The following is an 18,989-nucleotide window of genomic DNA, read 5'->3' as shown; positions in this document are numbered from 1 at the left end:
TTGTGTTTCATGTAGTCACAGATTTATTTTTTTTCTCGCTTCAGATATTATTTTGCATCATCCTTGCCATATGGAAGAAAGGAATGAAGCTGTTCTGATCTGCTGCCATAAAAATATGAAATGTTGTTTGTGTGATCTTCAGAGCAGATTAGAACTGGGAATTTCCACTTTAGTGGGACTTTCAACATGTTGAAATTCGTTTTCCTTTCAATCTGGACAAGCTACAGTAGTGTCAAGTTTTCTTACAAATTAAAAATTCCCTTCCCAATCAGATTTGTAAAATACATACATTTTATTAATCTCTATAAACAGTGCTTCAAAGCAAGATGTGCATTTGTAACTTTCTTTTATTATTTTATATAACTTGATTTTTAAATCATTCAGTGGCTATTCTGGGACTCATAGCTCATAGTTAACCATCTAGATTCTCAAACTGTTTAGGGAGGGAGGATTCTCAGAGACCATCAGCACCAGTCTTGCTGCTGCCTCTTGATCATTGAGTTTTGTGGACAGAAGATGAAAAAACACAAGTGCTTTCATCAAACCCAACATTAAAGTACACTATTTAGAGCACTGAGTTAAAAAAGAAATACTGTGAAGGTGGTAGCTGCAGGGGATGGGTTAGCATCTCTCCAGTGATACGTGTCACCTATGATCTGCTATACCTGAGCAGCAAGACATGATGATGGAGCAGTCAGCCCAGGCGTTACTGTGGTTAAGTGTCAGTTTTCCTAGCATTACAAGATGACATATGGATTTCCTTTACAGGAGGCTGTCTACTCCTGGTGATGGAAATAATAGAGACAGCACAGGTACAACGGCTTCTAAGTCTCAGAGCAGGCTTAGGTTAGGCTGTGTTACACCCCCAACACTGGCTTCAGAAGGGACACGCACGCTGTGGTGGCACTGGTACTGTAGGGGCTTGGAGAAGAGCCAGCCTGGATGTAGGGTTGAGGCACCAACAGACCCATGCTGGAGGCAGCCTGGGTCTCTCTGAGCCATGTCCCAGCCACTTTTTGGTGTCAGAAGGGGGTGCACTCGCCTCCCAGCCAACTCTATGTAGAGCTGATAGTGTTGGGCTTAGCCTCGTGGGGACACAGCCATGCTCCTTCCTGACTCATCTGACTCTGGGGATGGCGCAGTCATGTTTGCCTGGTATTTCCCCCTACCAGCTGTCCCTTTTGGGAGGGGCTGAGCCAAAGGGGGGTATTGTCACCCCAAGGGCACTGTCTGTCCCCCAAACAGTTCAGCAGCCCAGGTACTGGGAGGAGAAATAGACTCAGGGAGGGCAGCTGGCAGCATTACACCTCTGTAAGAGTTAGGCAGACAAGTCTGTTGCTCTCAGAAGGGCACTTATTGTTAGGGGAGGTTGGACTTTACATCATGGCGTTTATATGCTGTGGTCTGGGCCATGCCAGCCCAGTCCCTCATGGGGACAGCTTCTTCCCCCCTCCCTTCTTCTTTCTGACATTTCTTAATCTGACATAAGTGATGCAAGATGGAAAGGTGCAAAACAAAATGTAGGAAGATTTATTGGGGTACATTACAGCAGTGCTCAAAAACAATGCAGCAAACCCCAAAACAACAGGCTGCTAGCACAGAAGTGTATTCACATCCATTTGGGGTAAGTGCTTACAGTTGCATGGAACCAGCTTCTGAGGCGTTTGACATGCAGAATGCACCTTATGGCCTTTCCTGGTATGAAATTCATAACGTTTTCAAAGTTTCTTGGCACTGTAGATGGCAAATTGCTGTTGACTAGATGAAGTGATGCCACAAGTGGGAAGTGATAGATGAGAAGACAACGACAGCGCTCTGGGGTGCAGACGGATGGGTTTCCGCCACAGTGCAGGGACAGATGTATCTTGTTCAGTCCAAAATTGCTTGCAAATTGTTGTTGTCCAGTGTCACCACTGAGTGAAGTAAAGCTGAGGTGATTACTAGTACAGAGTCTGCAGGCCTTTTCCTATAGTGTAAATCTATACATTACAACTCCAGGTTAAATCATATATATTAGCAGCGAACATAAAATAGCTACAGAGCTCAACAGTACAGATGACTGGGGAATATTATGTTAATGAGATAAAAATTGTATTTTTCCTTCCAAATGCAAAGGGACTATTTAAAGAGGAGGGTTTTCCTTGGTGTAAAGATGATTTCTGAGGGTTGATTTTTTTTTTTCAATTGTTTTTCAGCATCATTCCAGCCAGGCTACCAGCAATTAGGCAGTATTACCCATGAGTGATGCAAGAACAGCCGGGGAAGAGGAAAAGAAAGCCAGAAATGAGTTGCTGGGGGAGATACCTGGGGACACTGGCAGTGTGTTGAGCCAGCTTCTGAAGAAAACGAGGAAGAGTCTGACCAGAGGCAAAGCTGCGGCATGAGGGATAGGAGGAGATGGGGGTGGATTCTCTTCCCCACAATGATGCCATGGTAAAGGAGGAACCAATAGGCATAAGGAGAAAAGACATAATATAAGGGCCTAGTGGAGTGGCTTAGTAAGGAAGAGAAAATGCCAGGCCTCCTCATGGTCCACTGACTCCCTGGCCAAGCTGTGTCCCACAGCTGATGGATGGCCCTGGACAGCTAGCCAGGGAATGCATTTCACGAGTGGGGTGTATATGAGGCAGTACTTCATTCCCAGGCTTGGTGGAGGACAGAGAGCAGAGATAAGGTCATGACAGGAAGGAGCAGGCATAGATGGGATGCTCTTTCATCACGCTTGTTTACAGTGTGGCAGCGGAGCTGAACGTGCTCATTTATATTGCCTTGCATGGTGTGTGAGTGCTCAGCAAACAAAGAGGCAGGTGTCCAAAAACAAGGTGTTAATGCAGGCTGCAAATCAAGAGCATGGTGAACTAAACATGGTCACAAATAGGCTCTAATATTGCGCTGCAGGACAGTAACTCTCCCACTAAACCAAGAAGGGGTTTGAATGATTGGGCTGCTGGCTTCAGACGCTCTGGTAAGGCCCACCACACTGATATTTATAATGTGTGGGTGACTGGCAAGGGCAGACTAGTTCTCCAACGACACTGCAGTTGAGTTTAGGGGTTTGGGTCACCCAGCAGCAGCCCAAACCCAGCCAGCCGTGTCTACACACCTGGAATGAAGTCCTCCATTGGGGCATTGACTTCGGAGATGAATGACCAAAGCACTGACATGAGAAAATAAGCTCTTGGTTTGCCATAAAGGCATTAGTTAAGCTTTCAAGGGTTGAGTGATAAGAATGAAAAATCTCTTTCAATTTGGTGGCAACGGGCAGCTGAGAAGGAGGGGTACTTGTCTGAATTAAAGAACAGCTTCTGCTCAACTGGTGTTCCTGGCAGGTTACACCTGCTTCCCACCCCATGCCTTGCTGCCACTCTGTCTGGAGCAATGTGCTCTTAACAATAGCTGGTGGCTGGAAGGTACAGAGTGTGCTACGCTGCTCGTTTCCTCTTCCTCCCAGCCTGATTGTTATTGCAGAGCTCAGGAGCAAGAAGGGCTCTTTAACGCCACTAAGCCACGAGAAACTGTGTCTGTGATAGTGAGGGTCCGATTTAATGCAATATGACTTCAAAGAAAAACATATAAAGAGAGAAGATGCCTCTCTGTAAGTACTGTGTGCTGTAAAGCTTGTGTATGTACACAAATGCTCACATGCACACACATCCGGGAGGAGGTGTGTGTCCATGGGGGGAAATCCTGCCTGCACCAAAGTCAGTGACAATATTCCCACTGACCTTGGCAAGGCAGGGTTTCAGCCAGTCTGTGCATGTGGTGGGATGCTGTGCCAGTGTTCAGGCAAGATGCGGGTTCATTTACTTGCTTTAGCAGTGTGGGATGGCATCCTGAGCACGCTACAAATGCACCAAAATACAGATGGGGAGCGAGAGCTCATCCCCACGCCAGGCCCCGAGTGCCAGGAGCGGTACATGGCTGTGTTGTCCTGTCTGTCTGCACTACATCTGAGCTGCTGCACGTTGGTCTGCCTGGGAGATTTGGGACCATCCCCAGGCGCCGACCTGGGCCATAACTTTAGTTATTATCTTCAAACTTCCTGTTTTAATGCTTATTATCATTCTATTCCACTGATTTTTATTTTTTTTAACTGCTTTGAATTTGTGCAGTTAGAAGCATTGTTCAGTGATGATACAGATGGAAATATAAGATCCCAACATTGTGAACATAAGTCTTGTTTCCTTGGGTGCCTTTTGTAGATCCACTAAAGGTAATATAGGGACTCATGGTTTTAAGACCTGCTTTAGTATGTTTAACTATAAAATGCCAAACTCGAGTGGTTAATTTTATATCAATCACTGCATGCAGTGAGCCAGCCACCCAATTTCTCTTATGTAAAATGTATAGTGTGTTTATGGATTCCTCCTGTTCAGAACTAACATTTTGTAACAGCTGCATCCTCAGTTTTGCCATCCTTCCGTGGCACAGCAAGCACCACAATCCCGAACCACCACGTCTGAAAGGCACTCGTCTGCCCCCTTCATGCCGCCCACACAGTTCCTCCGTGTGGCACAGAATTAGGCCAGTCCCGACGTCAGGGCTGTCACTCCTGCCGGAAAGCACTGCGCATCCACGACTGGGACCAGATTTGGGGCAGCATGCCAAGTTCTTTTGAGAGCTTGGACCTAGCTGTAAATATCATAGCTGATGGCTGCCCACTGCTGAAAATCTGCTGCAATATTATGGGTGCTGAACATTTGGTAAATGTGGTGGTGAAGACCAGCAGTCAGTCGCGTGCTCTCTCTATCTGAGGGTGATGTAAAGGAGAGTGGAATAGGGGCCAGAGCTGCAGTGAATAAAAGTAGGAGTGCAATCAAAGTCATACATAGTGTCTGTGCAGGATTACAGATAGCTGGCAAACCAAACCAAAACATGGGTGTTGCTAACAAACATCTGGCATACCTGTTTCTGCATAGCAAGTATAAAATGTTAAATCACTTCCAGAACAAAACGTCTGAGTTACCATTACAAAAGACTAGCGTGTCCTCAGCTCCTGCAGAAGCACTCCAAACTAAGGCCCCAAATCCAGAGCCTTCCCCTTGCTCTGGACAAATGCATCCTCACTCCCGTGCAGAGCTGTGGCCCCTTGGCCATGCTCTGTGTTTCACTGGGAAAGCTGGAAATATTGCAAACTCCTGAACAAGAAAAACTGCTGAACCACTTTGGAGCACTGGAATCTGGCTGTGTGAAATTCATTACAATTTAATTATTATTATTTTTTTAATCCATTTTAAAAATGTGGATGAACTACTTTCACAAGTTTATTTATTTATATTTATTTATTTTTGGTGAGTCTTTATACTTACTCTTCTTTATATATTCTTTACCTTCTCCCTTTGGAGCATCCTTGTATATGGAAACCTGCACCGGACAACACATAAACAATTGTGGTAAGCACTCTATAAATATGCAAAGTGCAGTTGTTGCCACAGTACCAACAAAGATTCTGTAAAATTTGCCTTCAAACAAGGCTCTCAACTGCTCCAGACCATATCTGGATGACCCCTACATGTGTTAGCAATATGCTGAAATGACATACATGTGTTCCTTTGCAGCCTATCCCCGCACAGGTTTCTTTGTTCAGAATCACATTATGCATGTGTTTGTTATTCATGTTTCTGCTTCCCCAACTTTCCTTTGATGTAAGTTTAATACAACTTTTTCATCATTATTTGAAACAGAAACTGGGAGACATAAGGAGCATCAAATATAGGAAGTACTGAATTGCATTTAGCCAATGGTTTATTCCTTTTCTACATGTCTAAGACATAAATATATATATATATTTCTTTACAGAAGAAAAATAAACATCTTAACTTCTATGTAGGAGCTAGAGGTTTAGCACAAGGAACAAGCTGGGATGCCATGGCACAGTGAGCTGTCCGAAGTCTACCACAGAGGGTTGTGTCAGGGAAGGCAGGAGCAGATTCAGATTGGCTTCAGTAGTGCTGGAGGTATTTTTTCTGAAGTGGGCATTAAGTACACTTCTAGGTCCCCTGCAAGTCCTCAGAAAAAATAAGTCCTATACTGCATCATATACATCTTTGGAAAATAACTACAAAGAGGCTTATGTGAAGGCTGGGAAAGATGATTAATATTAAGCTATAGTTTCCTCTTTAAATGTTTCTGAGCCACAGCTTCACCTGCTGTTAGCTTGCACAGTATATGAAGGTACGCTTCTCCGTGCTTAACCTTTAAACAAAATTTCTGTGATTATTGGCCTTCATTCCCAGAGCGACTGTGAGAAAACAGGGCAGATGGGAGCAGGCTTTCCCAGTGGATGCTACAGAACATTTTTATAGTGATTTAAAGCTGTGTTAAACAATAACTTGTTCACATTCAAAAGCAGAGCATCCAAAGATGCTGCATGAGGCAAGGGAGAGAACTGAAATTGCTTTTGCGGAGATGCTAGGCATAATTAAAGGCTCATGTCTGAATCTTACAGCTAACAAACTGCTGTACATCAAGGGAAATGGCTCCCTAAGTAGCATTTTACAAAACACTAAATATACTGTCATAACAATAAAACCTAACTATCCAGCTGCCGGGGAATTGTGTGCCTGTGGTACTGTGGACATCACGTCCCCCCTCTCCCTTTGAATCCATCCCCTTCTGCTGCTGGAAATGAGCAAAAGTCCTCCCAGGAGCAGCTGAAAAGTTTAATAAAAATAACTTGGAGCTGTTTAATCTGCTTTTGCAATCTGGCTGTGCTTTTTCTGAAAATCAGGATCATTCCTTCAGCAAAGTTGCAGGGGAAGTGAGGGGCTCTGAGCATGGCCCAGGAGAAAGGAGAGGAAAAAAAAGCCTCTTGCTGTCTCCCCTTTTGACATGACAGATAAAGGCAAATGTGTGAAGAAGGTATTAAAGCCCCACTGCAGAGCAGGAAGAGGAAAACAAACGACACCACACCATATGCCCATAATCCCAATTAAAATGCATTCAAACTCATTTCTCTTCTCCTCAGCTTCCCTTTCACACCCCAGTGAACAAGCATGTTTGACAACCCAGTGTGGAAGTTTCTAGCTGACCGAGCAGGTTTCCCTCCCCTTGCCCAGGCATCTACCTGAGGATGCTGCCCCAACCTCGCCGTTGATGCCGAGGGGAAGGCAGTGGGGAGCATCCCGCAGGCCAGCAGGACCTCCTACTTTTGATGGGTGCGCTGCAGCAGGCATGGCACCCGGGGTGGTGCCTCCTGAGGCTCAGCACTGCTGACAGGAAGGGGGCAAGGGAAAAGTGCTGCAGGATGCTTAGGAGGCTGGAAAATGCCTTGGAGTCAGCAGGGTCAGGAGCATGTGAAAGGAAGGCAGCATGGGCTGCTCATTAGAGGCTGAACGGATCAGGAGAGGGAGAGGATGTTCGAATGGCAAATCAATTTGCAGGCATCAAATTGATTTTAAAAAATGCAAAAGGATGCATGCACCATTATAAAATCGAATAGGAAGGGCAACAGATAAACATGGCCTACAGTTCATAAAACCACAGTTAGACAGACAGCAGAACCTTTTTCTAAGGCAGAATAGCAGGCAGCATGTCCCCGTGCCTCACCTGCAGCTTTTCATATTTCTGTTTTTCACATTTCTAATGCAGAACTAATTATTTTCCTCCAAAGGCTCCTCTTCATCTTTCTATTGACATAAAAGCTATTGACTGGACCTGTAATCACAGAATTGCTTTTCATTATTTGTCTCTTGCTTCAAATTCTGTTGTTTTGTCCCTTATAGCATCTCTGAGATCTCAACCAAGAATTCAAAACAGTTGCTTATAACTTTGCAGTCTCCAGGTTTTGGGTTTTACATCCGCCTCCTTGCCATCCTTTTCACATCTCCATCCCACTGCTTCCTACACAGAGTACAGCTGCCAGGTTGATGATACAGATGCGGAGATGAAATCCAATTCTCCAGAGCCGCCTTAGTAACACTGTTTTAACGTACTAGCTGCAGATAGTTTTCTCTGTGTGTATTTCCTCTGTGCTTTTAGGTTCAGCACGCTGACCGTTGCCTGTTGAGCAGGTGGAGTGCCCAACAGCCACAGCAGGGTGCTATCCTCCACGCTTGCTCACACTGCAGGGAAATGAGCAGCTGGGGGGGAACCAGCCAGGTTTGACAGGTGTTGAGTCAAGCAAGAGGTCACACTGCAAACTGGTCGGATACTGGCTGTAATGGACCAGGATCCTTTCTTCCTATTGCTACAAGCTTCATTTCTCCCAGCACTACAAATCTCCTTGATCCTGCTTCTAACTCCATGGTAGCTCATAGCATTCCTCTTCAGCACTCAGATCCCTTGTGTCTCCTCACCCCAGCCTCAGACTCCATGCTGAGCTAGCCTCAGTCCCACCGTGCCTGCTTTCCGTCTGACCTAGGCCGTTCTCCTCAGTGGCTTTCAGTGATCTGCCTGCCTGCATCCTCAGGAAAAGTGTTTCCTACAGCAGTTCACCCCCATCAGTTTTCCATACGATTTCTGATGCCAGAACATCTCCAGGAAAGATCCAAAGGGGGTTACATATTATCTTGTTCTCTGAAAAAGCTGAAAATTTCCTGAAAATTTCATCCTGAAATGGGTACCAAGAATGGAAAATTTCAGTTAAGGCAGTTAAAGTTCAAGAAATTTGTGGAACAGCCTCTTATAGAAAGAAATGTAGGAAATGATGGTTATCTGTGGCATTCCTAGTTTGTGGTTTAGATAATTGTAGGAGCTCTTGCCCACTGCTTTCACAACCACAACCAAGGTCTCCCAAATGAGCTAAGTAATTCTGTATGTCAAGCCGTACTAGTGCTATATGAGCTGTAATATTTATTTAAAGTTCTCCTGCAGACAATGTACCGATTCAAACTCTATCCCATAGCTGCTGCACACAATGTCATTATTGCACATCCCATTATCCCACGACAGGTGGCAAAAATGAGCTGGGCAATTTACACCCAACTTTGAAAATGTGCCTGCACTTTTAACCATGTTAGCAGCCGTGACTTCTTCACAGACACTTGAACGGGCAGTTACCAAGCAGTGCTGATGGTGCTGAAAGAAAAGAGGGAACAAGAGCCAGATCCATCCCTGCCTCCGCTCTGGTTATGCTCGTCGTCATGCCTTGCTGTGTGACTGCAGAGACCACGGTGTCTCTGCTGTAGGAGGTAATCCACAAACTAAGTCTGCAAGGAGGCACAACATTTTGAGGCTGCCTCACACTGTCTGGAGTTTGGCAGGCCTGTTGTTTATACAACACTAATACCAGATTAATGCTTTTGGGAAACTCCACCCATGAGCGATCCGGAAAATTTCCTGATATGCCCAATGAGACTTCAGCCAAGTGCATTAATTGTAGGCTGCAAAATATTTTTTTAAAGGAAAAGGATGGGAGAGAAGAGAGAGTGAGAACAGAGAGAGGAAGAGATAAGCAGAGAACCGATGGGCTACGTCAGGACAGGCAGTATAGGAAGGAACGAGGTATTCGTGCAGAAGGAGGCAGAGGTTGTGGGTACATTTGGGAAGACCACTCAACCTAATTATCAGAAGCTGGGATCTTCTCAACTTAACCAATTTAACCCAAGTACACAGACAAATTAGCAACTGATGAAACTTATAGGCAGGAGGAAAAAAAAAAATCTTTAGGAGTTTGCTAGAAGCTGTGAGTCTGGATTACAGAGGCAGATAAAGCTGCCTACAGCGCAAGCCCCAAGGTGAAAGAGAAGCTGTCCGACATCCCCAGCGTGCTTCACCTGAGCACCCAGAATGCTGGGCACATGCCTGCACAACGTCCTGCCCTCAGATAACCCCGCTTTAAAGAGAAAAATGAAACAACCGCCACCCCCCAGGTGATTCAGAGTTAAGTGCAGGGAAATATTCTGTCTCCAAGTGAAGATGGGGCAGATAAAGCAGGAAGCAGCAGCAGAGCCAAAGCACAAGCAGCCGGCTGCTGAAGCAGATTTCTAGAGTAAATCTCAGTGCCTAAGGTACCACGAAACCACCCGATGTCCACAGCAATGCCCAGCAGCCACAAGTGTCCAGAAGAGACCTGAGAGGTCGGTGCAGCCTCTGCACCAGAAACTGGCCGACGAAATGCAAGCGAAGGAGGCAGCGCTGAAGGGTACTGCTGCTTCAGAGAGACCGCAGTGCAATTAAGTGTTTTAGAAAATAGAGAGGAGGAGACAATATTGGCACTGGGAGGTCTCCTGAAAGTGCTCAGAAATGAAGCTCAGTATGGCATGAAATCTATTTCACTTCCAGGGCAGTGAACCTCTAGCAGGGAGGAATGCTATTCTGGCTCTCCCATGCAACGAGCCAAGATGGGCTGTGTGATGTCGTCACCGTCAAAAACAACAAAAACCCCACACCTACTTCTGAACAATCAGAAAAAGCCAGACAGGGCCAATGTGTATTTCTTCCAAGACCTTTTCCCTCTAATTACAAAAGAGAAAAGAAAAAGAAACCAGGAAGAATCCCAGGTTTAGAGCAGAGCCGTCCTGGAGCCGTGGAGCCTGGAGAGCTGCCAGGCAAGCTGGCAGGAAATCAGGCAGGCTTGTGATGGAAACCTGCCTGTGTTTCGGCGGAAGTTCATCCAAACAGATATGTTTCTGCGAAACATTTTGCTTACGACAAACCAGCATTCACTGACAAAAACCTGTTCTGTTGGAAAGCTCCCAGCCAGTGTTTATTACGGCATCATTGTTCCTCTAATAAATAAATACAAGGAAAGTGGGTGTGTCAGAGCTACTGCTAATGAGCTACATTACATATATTTTTGTAAGTGACTCTTTATATGGGGCAAATCTTGAAAATTAGACCTTGGGTGTTTCAATCTGGTTTTGTTTTCCCAAGGAGGGCTAAAGGCTCAGCTGTTACTCTGTAATGTATACAAATGCAAACAGATTTGTGAGATGCTGGGTGCGAATAGGGCGATCTTATTGCATCCATAATTTTTCCATCTTAAACAGCATTTTTCAAATATTACACATTGCTAGTTTTATATATTTCCATGTTCCTCCCAAATCAATTACACAGAAATAAACATGGATTATTCCCTCCCCAGTACTCAGGTTCTGTAACAAGGGTGTAACTCTCTCACTTTGAAATGATTAACTTGATCATTCAGAGAAATGAGGGAGAAATGTGGAAAACACATACACAAGTTACAACAGCTGAGTAGCTGAGGGCATTTTTATTTCTAAAAGGAAATAAAGACAAAATGAGTGATATATATTTCTTCTTTTATAGTTTTGAATGACCCTGGTAGCCTCGCATTTCAGCATCTCTTCCTAAGGAATATCTAGAAGGCTGTAAGATAAAGTCTGCCTGCAGTCGGGACTTTGTTCTACACACTTTTCATTTACCTGACCTCCAGGGCCAGACCTGGGAGGCTCTACTTCAGACAGCTGTGCAACAAATAGCAAAGTACCCCTTTAGACTAACCAGTAAGTCAAGTTCTCATGGCTAATTTGTTTGCCATGTACCTTCAGAAAAAAATATCCCTCAGTTCCTAGTGACATTTTCTTTCTCTGTCCCTCCGTTACGTGAATATATGTACAAGATTAAGACACTTTCAGCACATAACTTCAAGCGTGTGAGAAGTCCCACCGATTTCAGCCAGCGACTTCCTATTGAGTCAGCAGCGTCCTGATGCCTGTGTGCGATTCGAGACGGTGACTAATCGCGCTGCTGGGTAGGTACGGCCTGCAGGATGTCCTGCGGCCCCGGCCCCAGGCACCCGCCCTGGCGGCATCCTGGCTCTGTGCTGGGACCAGGCCGATGTGACCATAAGCTGCTGCATGCCCTGCTTTCGTCTGGAGAGGAGCCCGTGTGCTTGGAGCTGGCGAGATGTGCAGTGCACGTTGCGAGCACTGCACCCAGGGTGGCTGGGAGGACGGCTGGAGGGGCATCTGGAGAGGCAGCTTCGTGCTGGGTATTACCCATGTGCTTCAGCTCTTCAGTAGCTCAGAGCACTACTGGATCAGCACAGTGTGGCTGCCACAACTTCTCTAATGAACCTCTTACAGCCTCTCGATAATGTGGCTATTTATAGGCTGGGTCTATGCTGAATAGATTGCAGAAGCTGCACAAAAGCTCACAGTGTTTTAGCAATGAAGCCGTGCAGAGACATCGGTGCAGTCTGAAACCACTCGGTATGGTTACGTACAATTAAATATTATAATCTACTATGCCTGATTGCACTCACTGTTTAACTGAAAAGTTAATAGTATCTTATTGCACTTACGAAATTTTCTTAGAAGTGAAAGCTGGTCTTGTGAAGTACAGGAAATTTCAAGTCTTACAGACTAAGAGCTAAGTCCTGCTTTTGTACCAGCATCAAATTATAGGTGTAGCATCGTTTAGCATTAACAGAACACCCCCAGCAATCAGTGCAGAAACTGGTCATACTCAGAAACAACCATCGTCTCTTCTTTTGCTTTCAAGTTGCTCTTTTTAGGCTTTAGTAAATGTACCAGGTCTTGTGCTCCCAGCATGTATCACAGGATGAAAATAATTATAAAAAGAATGATTAAAAAATGTTAGACAAGTGCTCTCATGAGGAAGAATTGCTGCTAGGAGCATTCTGTCCTTTTCACCACCCAAGTGTATTGCATCTTAAATGTTCCATTTTGAGAGATGTGAACAAGAAAGGCCGTGTGAAGCAGCAGTGCCCTTTGCCTATGGCTCACCTGAATCTTTCTCAAAAGAAATCAGACAGGATTTTACTGCTTTGAACCTCCCAGACTTCTGACGCTGTGACAGTTGTTCAGGAAGCCCCAATAAACAGCAGACCACTGCAAACATGCTGTGCTTCTGAATGATTAATCTTACGACAGAACTGACGTTCAATACAGGCACTGGCATGAGCACCACAAGCCTTTGGCTTCCATCACAGCGGTCAGAAAAAGCTTCAAGTGAAATCCTGTGCCATGGAGACTAGCAGTTCCTGCTACTTTCCCTCTGTTCTAGTGTTTTTTCTCTCTAAAAGGAACAGGGATTTCCTCCAGGGATTAGGAGGAGGAAAAAACTTGAGACAGATGTACTGTTTCATTACAATACAAAGCACAAAAGCATGAAAAAGATAGCTAATAGATGTATTTTCTTCATCTCCTGACAATTGCTTCCTCTTTAGCAGCTTTGAAGAGAAGTTGGGTTCCTCCCTTTTATCCTGGTCTGTAAGGGCTCAAGCCATAAAAGTACTTACAGATCTAACTACTACTCTCAGTCTCAGAATCCTGCATTTAGGTGGCATTGATAGGCTTGGCTTTTCTTCCCAGTCCACTCCTGTCTCTGCAGGTGTTCACTGATGCTCAAGGCTGTGCTACATGCACGTGAAAAAGGTGTGACCCCAGCCACTAGCAGACGGTATTTCCGGTAATGCTGGAACTCCTGAGGGGTTCTTGAACTGTATGTTCTTGCACTGGTCTAGACTGTAGGTCTTGATCTAGTGAGCATGCCTATTGAATTTGGCCTAGAACAAAATGTAACCAGGATCAAGACTTCTTAAAAATGTACATATTCCCTTTTACCACCAGCTTTCTTCACTGGTTGGAAATCTAAGCACACCCACCTCATGTGAAAGGCCGTATTTCTGCTGGCTTTGGAGCAGAGGCCCAAACGCAGCTGCTTCACCACAGCACAGAGCTTTAATTCTGAGGCTGCTGGACTCTCCAGGGTGAAGCTGATTCAGCTGCTTCCTGGGCAGCCATCCCATTTCACAGCCAGCACTCCTTAGGCAAGAGTAACTTTTCAAGAAGGTGAGGTTAGGCACATGAAGGTTAGGTTAGGTTAGGTTAGGTTAGGAACATGGATCCAAACCAAAGTCCTTACTTCGTTGGTCTTGTATGAGTAGCCTAGCAATTCCAATAGACCCCCAGAATTAAATGATTAAACTATCAAACAGTAGGTCTTTCAACCTGCCACACCCAGATGGTTTTGTTTTTTGCTGTGTTGTTTTTTTGATTTGTTTTATTATTTTTTGCTTCTGAAGACAGGGAACATGAAAGGAGGCCGGGTAAAGAGCTCAATCTGATTGTGTGACTTTGTGACAGGAAATGAATTAATGAAAATAAGCAATTTTTCTGCTTTAATTTCCAGTTACAGTAACACCCGTGGTATCTCATCTAGACCTGCTGACTCTCTTAGATAAGAAATATTTTGGAAGGGGAGACACATTTTGTCTTGTATAAGATTCCTCAGTACTCACCAATAAAATCCTTCAGCACCGTTGAATAAACAAGGGCCTGTTTTTTGTATTATTAAGATGCTTAAGTACAATAATAAGTTGTAAATAATTCTATAACAGAGGTAATAGATGCAGCTTATCATTCACTGACTAGTTTAGAAACTATATTTTTCTGCTGGATTTAAAATTTATGGTAAAATTGGTGAGGAGTGCACTCAGCATATCCTGTTAGCTGAGTCAATTGAAATTGCACCTGTTCTTGGATGCAAGTCATAACAAATGCAATCCATATACATTGTAAAGAAAAGGACTTGTCTGCACTTTTTCCAATTAACATCTGCCTTTTGGCAAGTCATTAACCTATTTTCTCACAAAGAAACGGCTTCAATTGTATTATGCATCTGAAGCGTGCAAAAGTCCCTGAGGGGGCACTCTGACAAAAACATACTGTTCCTGGATCCAATGTGAACATACATATTCATTAATTGTTTGGGGCAGAGAGTACAGAATTTCAGATTTTTACAAGTCTTACAGCGTAAACAGTTTACGTAAAGATATGTCCTTGGAAACACATTCTGATCCCAGCTACCCTTGTTTAGTGTTTTTGTGCTGTGATATGGCAATTATATTTAATTGCAGCAACCCTGTAATAAGACTTCTAGGAAGAAAAAAAAAAAGAAAAAAAAACCATTTACCTTAAGAATAGTACAGCATATTTATTTATAAATAAAGATGGCAATTTATATTTCTGGAATCCCTCATGCTACAGGGATCTACTCAGGCAATCCCAAAATGGCTAGACAAACTTAGTCTATCACAGTTTTTCTAGCCAGAAGATAAGTTTAATCGGAATTTAAGCCTACAGTTTGTTTCTCATGATTATGACAGTGAAACACTGAATTATTATCTTACAAGCATAAAAGTAATAAACAACAAACCCCCAAAGTTTGGGAGTTATTCAGTTACATTTGCCTCCAGGAACTAGTTTTCCAAAACACTTTCTCAAACCACCACCTCTAATTATACAGACATGCCAGGTGTCATGCATGCTGAGAATTTCACTATCAACAGACTACCTGATTAAATGACAAGAACATACCTTAATTTGGAAGTGTTATGCTAGTTGACCAGGTTCACAAAGAACAGAGGAAAAAATTCTATTAAGTATTAAATGCTCTCGGTAAGTAGGTACTGAAAAGGAAGAAGAACTAGTAATTGGAGCTAAGGCAAAGAGAAAGACGTCAGCAGAGATTTTATTAAAAAATAAAGATTTTTTAAAAAATATTTCCAAATATTGCTGATAAATAATCCTGAAAAGCTGAACAACAACAACAAGAAAGTATAGTCTATATATAAGTAGTACATTAAAAGAAAACAAGAAATAAGCCCGAGTTTTTAATAGCTACGTGGTTTTGTGTCCTCTAATGAAACTAAGAAAAGGCCAAGACCACAAGAGTATTTCCAAATGCAAAACTCAAGTACATCTGACCTAAAAGGCAGTATTTACATAACTATGCATTATATAGCATTATAAAAAATTGCATAATCAAAGGTCAGGCTGTACACAATTGAATATGTAAGGCCATCTTTTCACAAAAAAATAAAAAATAATAAAAAAAAATCTGTGCCTAGGATGTTACATAGAAATAGTTGTATCTGAAAAACTTCTAAGAGGCTGTTTCTTCTCAATAAACAGCACTATTTAAGATTGAGCTGAAAATAAACAGCACTTGGTGGCAAAATTCAGGGCTTACTAATCAACTGAGGTGATTTCTGGCTACCCAAAGGCGATTACAATAAGAGAAAACAAAAAGTTATAAAAGAACATTTGACTGCTTGTTACTTTAGCTCCATTTGCAATGGCATTTGCACAGCACTCCTGTACTTAAACTGAACTCTGTTGATGTTAATGAGGCTCAGCCTGAGAAATGGGCTTTATCTATATACAGTCAGTTGGAGAATTGGATTAAAATGCTCCCCCCATTTCAAGTGTCCTATTTTTCAACATACAAAATGGGAAGTTGCAGAAAGAGATGACTATCTACTTTTGATTGTGGATATACAAGAGATGTTCTGCAATTGCCATTAATAATAAATAGGTAGACATAAAGAAGCAGAGATGTTCTCTTTTAAAGGACAATAGCTACAATTATGTCTTTCTAAAAACCACATTTTTATTACAAATAAAACCAAAATTCATTATACTTTGCAAACTGAATCACACGACATCTTTACAGATTTGTAGCTTAATTTGTAATGTGTTAAGCTATGGGGGGAATTCGTAGCATGTGAAATTTGAGCACCTGTGGAAGTCCCTGGAGGATGAGGATCTTTTATATTTCTGATATGAACTTTGCATCATTATGTGTTTGGTTCAGATATATTCCTCAGAAATGTGCCTTCTAAATATGAAAAATGAATTCTGGTGGAAGTGCTAGACTGCATGTCTTGCACCTGAATTCACACAGATCCCCTTATTGTTTCAAAGTTTAAGTGACTTCATTTTCATATTTTTAACTAAAAGTTATTACACTAAATCTTCTCACAATCATCACTAAAATATTTAGAATATGAGCAGTAACTGTTATGAGTTTTTGGTAAAATATTTGACAGTACGTAAGAGACAAAGAAAACCTCTGGCATTTAAGCAGTCAGGGCTAATTAGGCCTAATTTAATTTAGGAGCTAGAGTAATATTGCCTTAGTACAAAGAGGTGTTTTTTTCATAGCCCTCACCTGAGCCGTAAAAACCTGCATACTGCACTTCCACAGTGATTGCTGTTCATCTAAAAAGATATAGCTGCTTGTTTAGTTTTAGTTAAAGATTGTATTGGGTTGAAATAAGAATCCTGTAACTTTCATTGGGAATGATTTTACAAAATATTAATTTCATCTGGGCTACACTTTATTAAATGTATAACCAGACAACCTGCTTGCTACTAATGTTTAAAATGTCATACATATTTTTTCAGTTTTTATTAGATCAACAGTTAGGAAAGGAATTTTTTTTCCAATTATAGTGAAATCCAATGAAGCAACATTTATTGTTTCCTTGTGAATATACAAAACATACTCATCAATACAGTTCATTTTCATCTTTTATTCTTCCTGTCTTCCCTGAAGTAAAATTTTTTGCTGATTTTCTAAGCATTCTTTCAGTTTATCTTCAGTCAAAGTTAGCCGTTGTTCCAGGATTGAAATTGTCTGCATGAAGGGGACAGTAGCAGTTTTTTTTTTAATATTACTCACGCAGTATTTTTAATATTACTCACGCAGTATTATAAAAGTGTGCAACATAGTAACATAAGAAAAATAATTTTAACTCAACAAGAAAAATAGTCTAACGTGGCTGTGCCTTAGCTATTCCACTATTTACAACCATATTTTAAAGTGATGGATTTGTATCTATGAAGACTATCTAAAAGTTGTATATTGTTTTTACAAAATATTTTCCCTGGGACTCTGTATATGTATGTATGTATGTATAAATTACTCAGAAATACTACATGGAAGTTGCATCTGTATTTCAATATAAAAACAGACATAAATGGTGACCCCAAATGATGTCTTCCAAAAAAACTAAAAAAAAACTTCTAAGACATCAAAAAAAAAAGCGTGAAAAAGTATAAAAGGCATATAAATGTAAATAAAAACATAAAAGCATATAAATATAAAAATTACAAAAGGCATTCTCCAAGAGACTATCTTCCTCAAGAAAGATAGGTTCCTGGACATATTCTGAGAGTTTCTTTTCAATCCAACTTACTTCATAAAGAATTTTCAATGATGACTTGACTCTATACTTTCCAAAACTTATTACTTAGGTTAACATATATATTGCAGAAGAATGCAGAAAAATCTTAGCCACTCCCCTTTAATGATTCATGTTAATATATTCTAGACTATAAAATAGTGTTTTAAGACATAAATTGGCTTAATTTGGATTATTTAAAAAGAAGTATTGAGCATTTGCAAGCGATTCAGTCACTGACTGAGACTAATATTTGCGCTGTTTCAGTGACACTTGGAATTATTCCACTGCGTAGATTCCTACCTAAGCCAATACCTTGAGCACTGAGTTTGAAAAAGGATTTAACAGTGCATTGCCAATTTACTTTGTTCATCCCCTGCTAATGCATGACTGTTCAAGCCGGAATCTGACAATGTCAACTCAACAACTGACTTCTGGTAAATCCACACTAGATCTCACTATTGAAAAATAGTGACTCGTTTCCTCCAGAGTTAAAAACACAACAATAATGTTTATGATTATGCAGCAGGAAGCTTTCACTTTAGGGAACACAATACATGCAATCAGTATCTGCTGAAGGGCAAAAAAAACAAGAGTCATTTGACTATATAACTATTCGAAATGACCCTATAGACTTTAATATTCTGACTTATGAACATGGTTCCTGGATTTTATTTTTTTTTTACCACTGACATTATCATTTTCCACTGCAAGTGTTATCTGTTATTGCATACTTACTAGAGTCAAAACATCCAGCTGTTCCACAATGTTCTCCAAAGCATTACCCAGAGATGGGGAGATGTCTATTTGCTTGTCCACATTATGCATAGCTGATTCACTCTCATCCTCTGACTTCCTCTTTGAACTTGTTGCCAAGACTGAAGCAGGGGGATACTGCAAATCTTCGTGGCTGACATCATCCTTCAATATAGAAACACCATTTGAAGATTCAGTTGCCCTTGCTTTCATTTAATTAAAACCATACAAGAACATAGGCAGAAAGGTCTGTTTTTAATTTAAAAAAAAAATCTTTACACATGTATACACACACAAGGGTCTTCAGATTTGCTTCTTGTACCAGGTCCAATTC

General features: G+C 41.9%; 1 protein-coding gene and 1 long non-coding RNA gene across 10 annotated transcripts in view; one reads left to right on the top strand and one right to left on the bottom strand.

Moving 5' to 3' along the window:
* Positions 1-18,989, top strand: part of LOC308191505 — a 45,506-nt gene that overhangs the window by 18,307 nt on the left and 8,210 nt on the right. For 2 of the 5 annotated variants that reach the window (XR_013948077.1, XR_013948078.1), the window contains exons 4-5: positions 2,196-5,393; positions 11,212-11,656. This is a non-coding gene — a long non-coding RNA (uncharacterized lncRNA). The remainder of the gene's footprint in view (positions 1-2,195; positions 5,394-11,211; positions 11,657-18,989) is intronic. The other 3 variants (XR_013948075.1, XR_013948076.1, XR_013948074.1) reach the window with 3 other exon arrangements.
* Positions 16,304-18,989, bottom strand: part of POC1B (POC1 centriolar protein B) — a 51,970-nt gene continuing 49,284 nt past the window's right edge. For 3 of the 5 annotated variants that reach the window (XM_080582494.1, XM_080582497.1, XM_080582495.1), the window contains 2 exons: positions 18,638-18,820; positions 16,304-17,352 (listed from right to left, as the gene is read on the bottom strand). In XM_080582494.1, coding sequence (XP_080438620.1) covers positions 17,248-17,352; positions 18,638-18,820 — 288 coding nt within the window. In that variant the 3' untranslated portion in view covers positions 16,304-17,247. Of the gene's footprint in view, positions 17,353-18,637; positions 18,821-18,989 lie in introns of those variants that run through there. The other 2 variants (XR_013947495.1, XM_080582496.1) reach the window with 1 other exon arrangement.

The sequence above is a fragment of the Anser brachyrhynchus genome (assembly GCF_964034855.1).
Source record: "Anser brachyrhynchus genome assembly, chromosome: 1".
Classification (NCBI taxonomy): domain Eukaryota; kingdom Metazoa; phylum Chordata; class Aves; order Anseriformes; family Anatidae; genus Anser; species Anser brachyrhynchus.
This window is presented reverse-complemented; position numbering and strand designations above follow the sequence as displayed.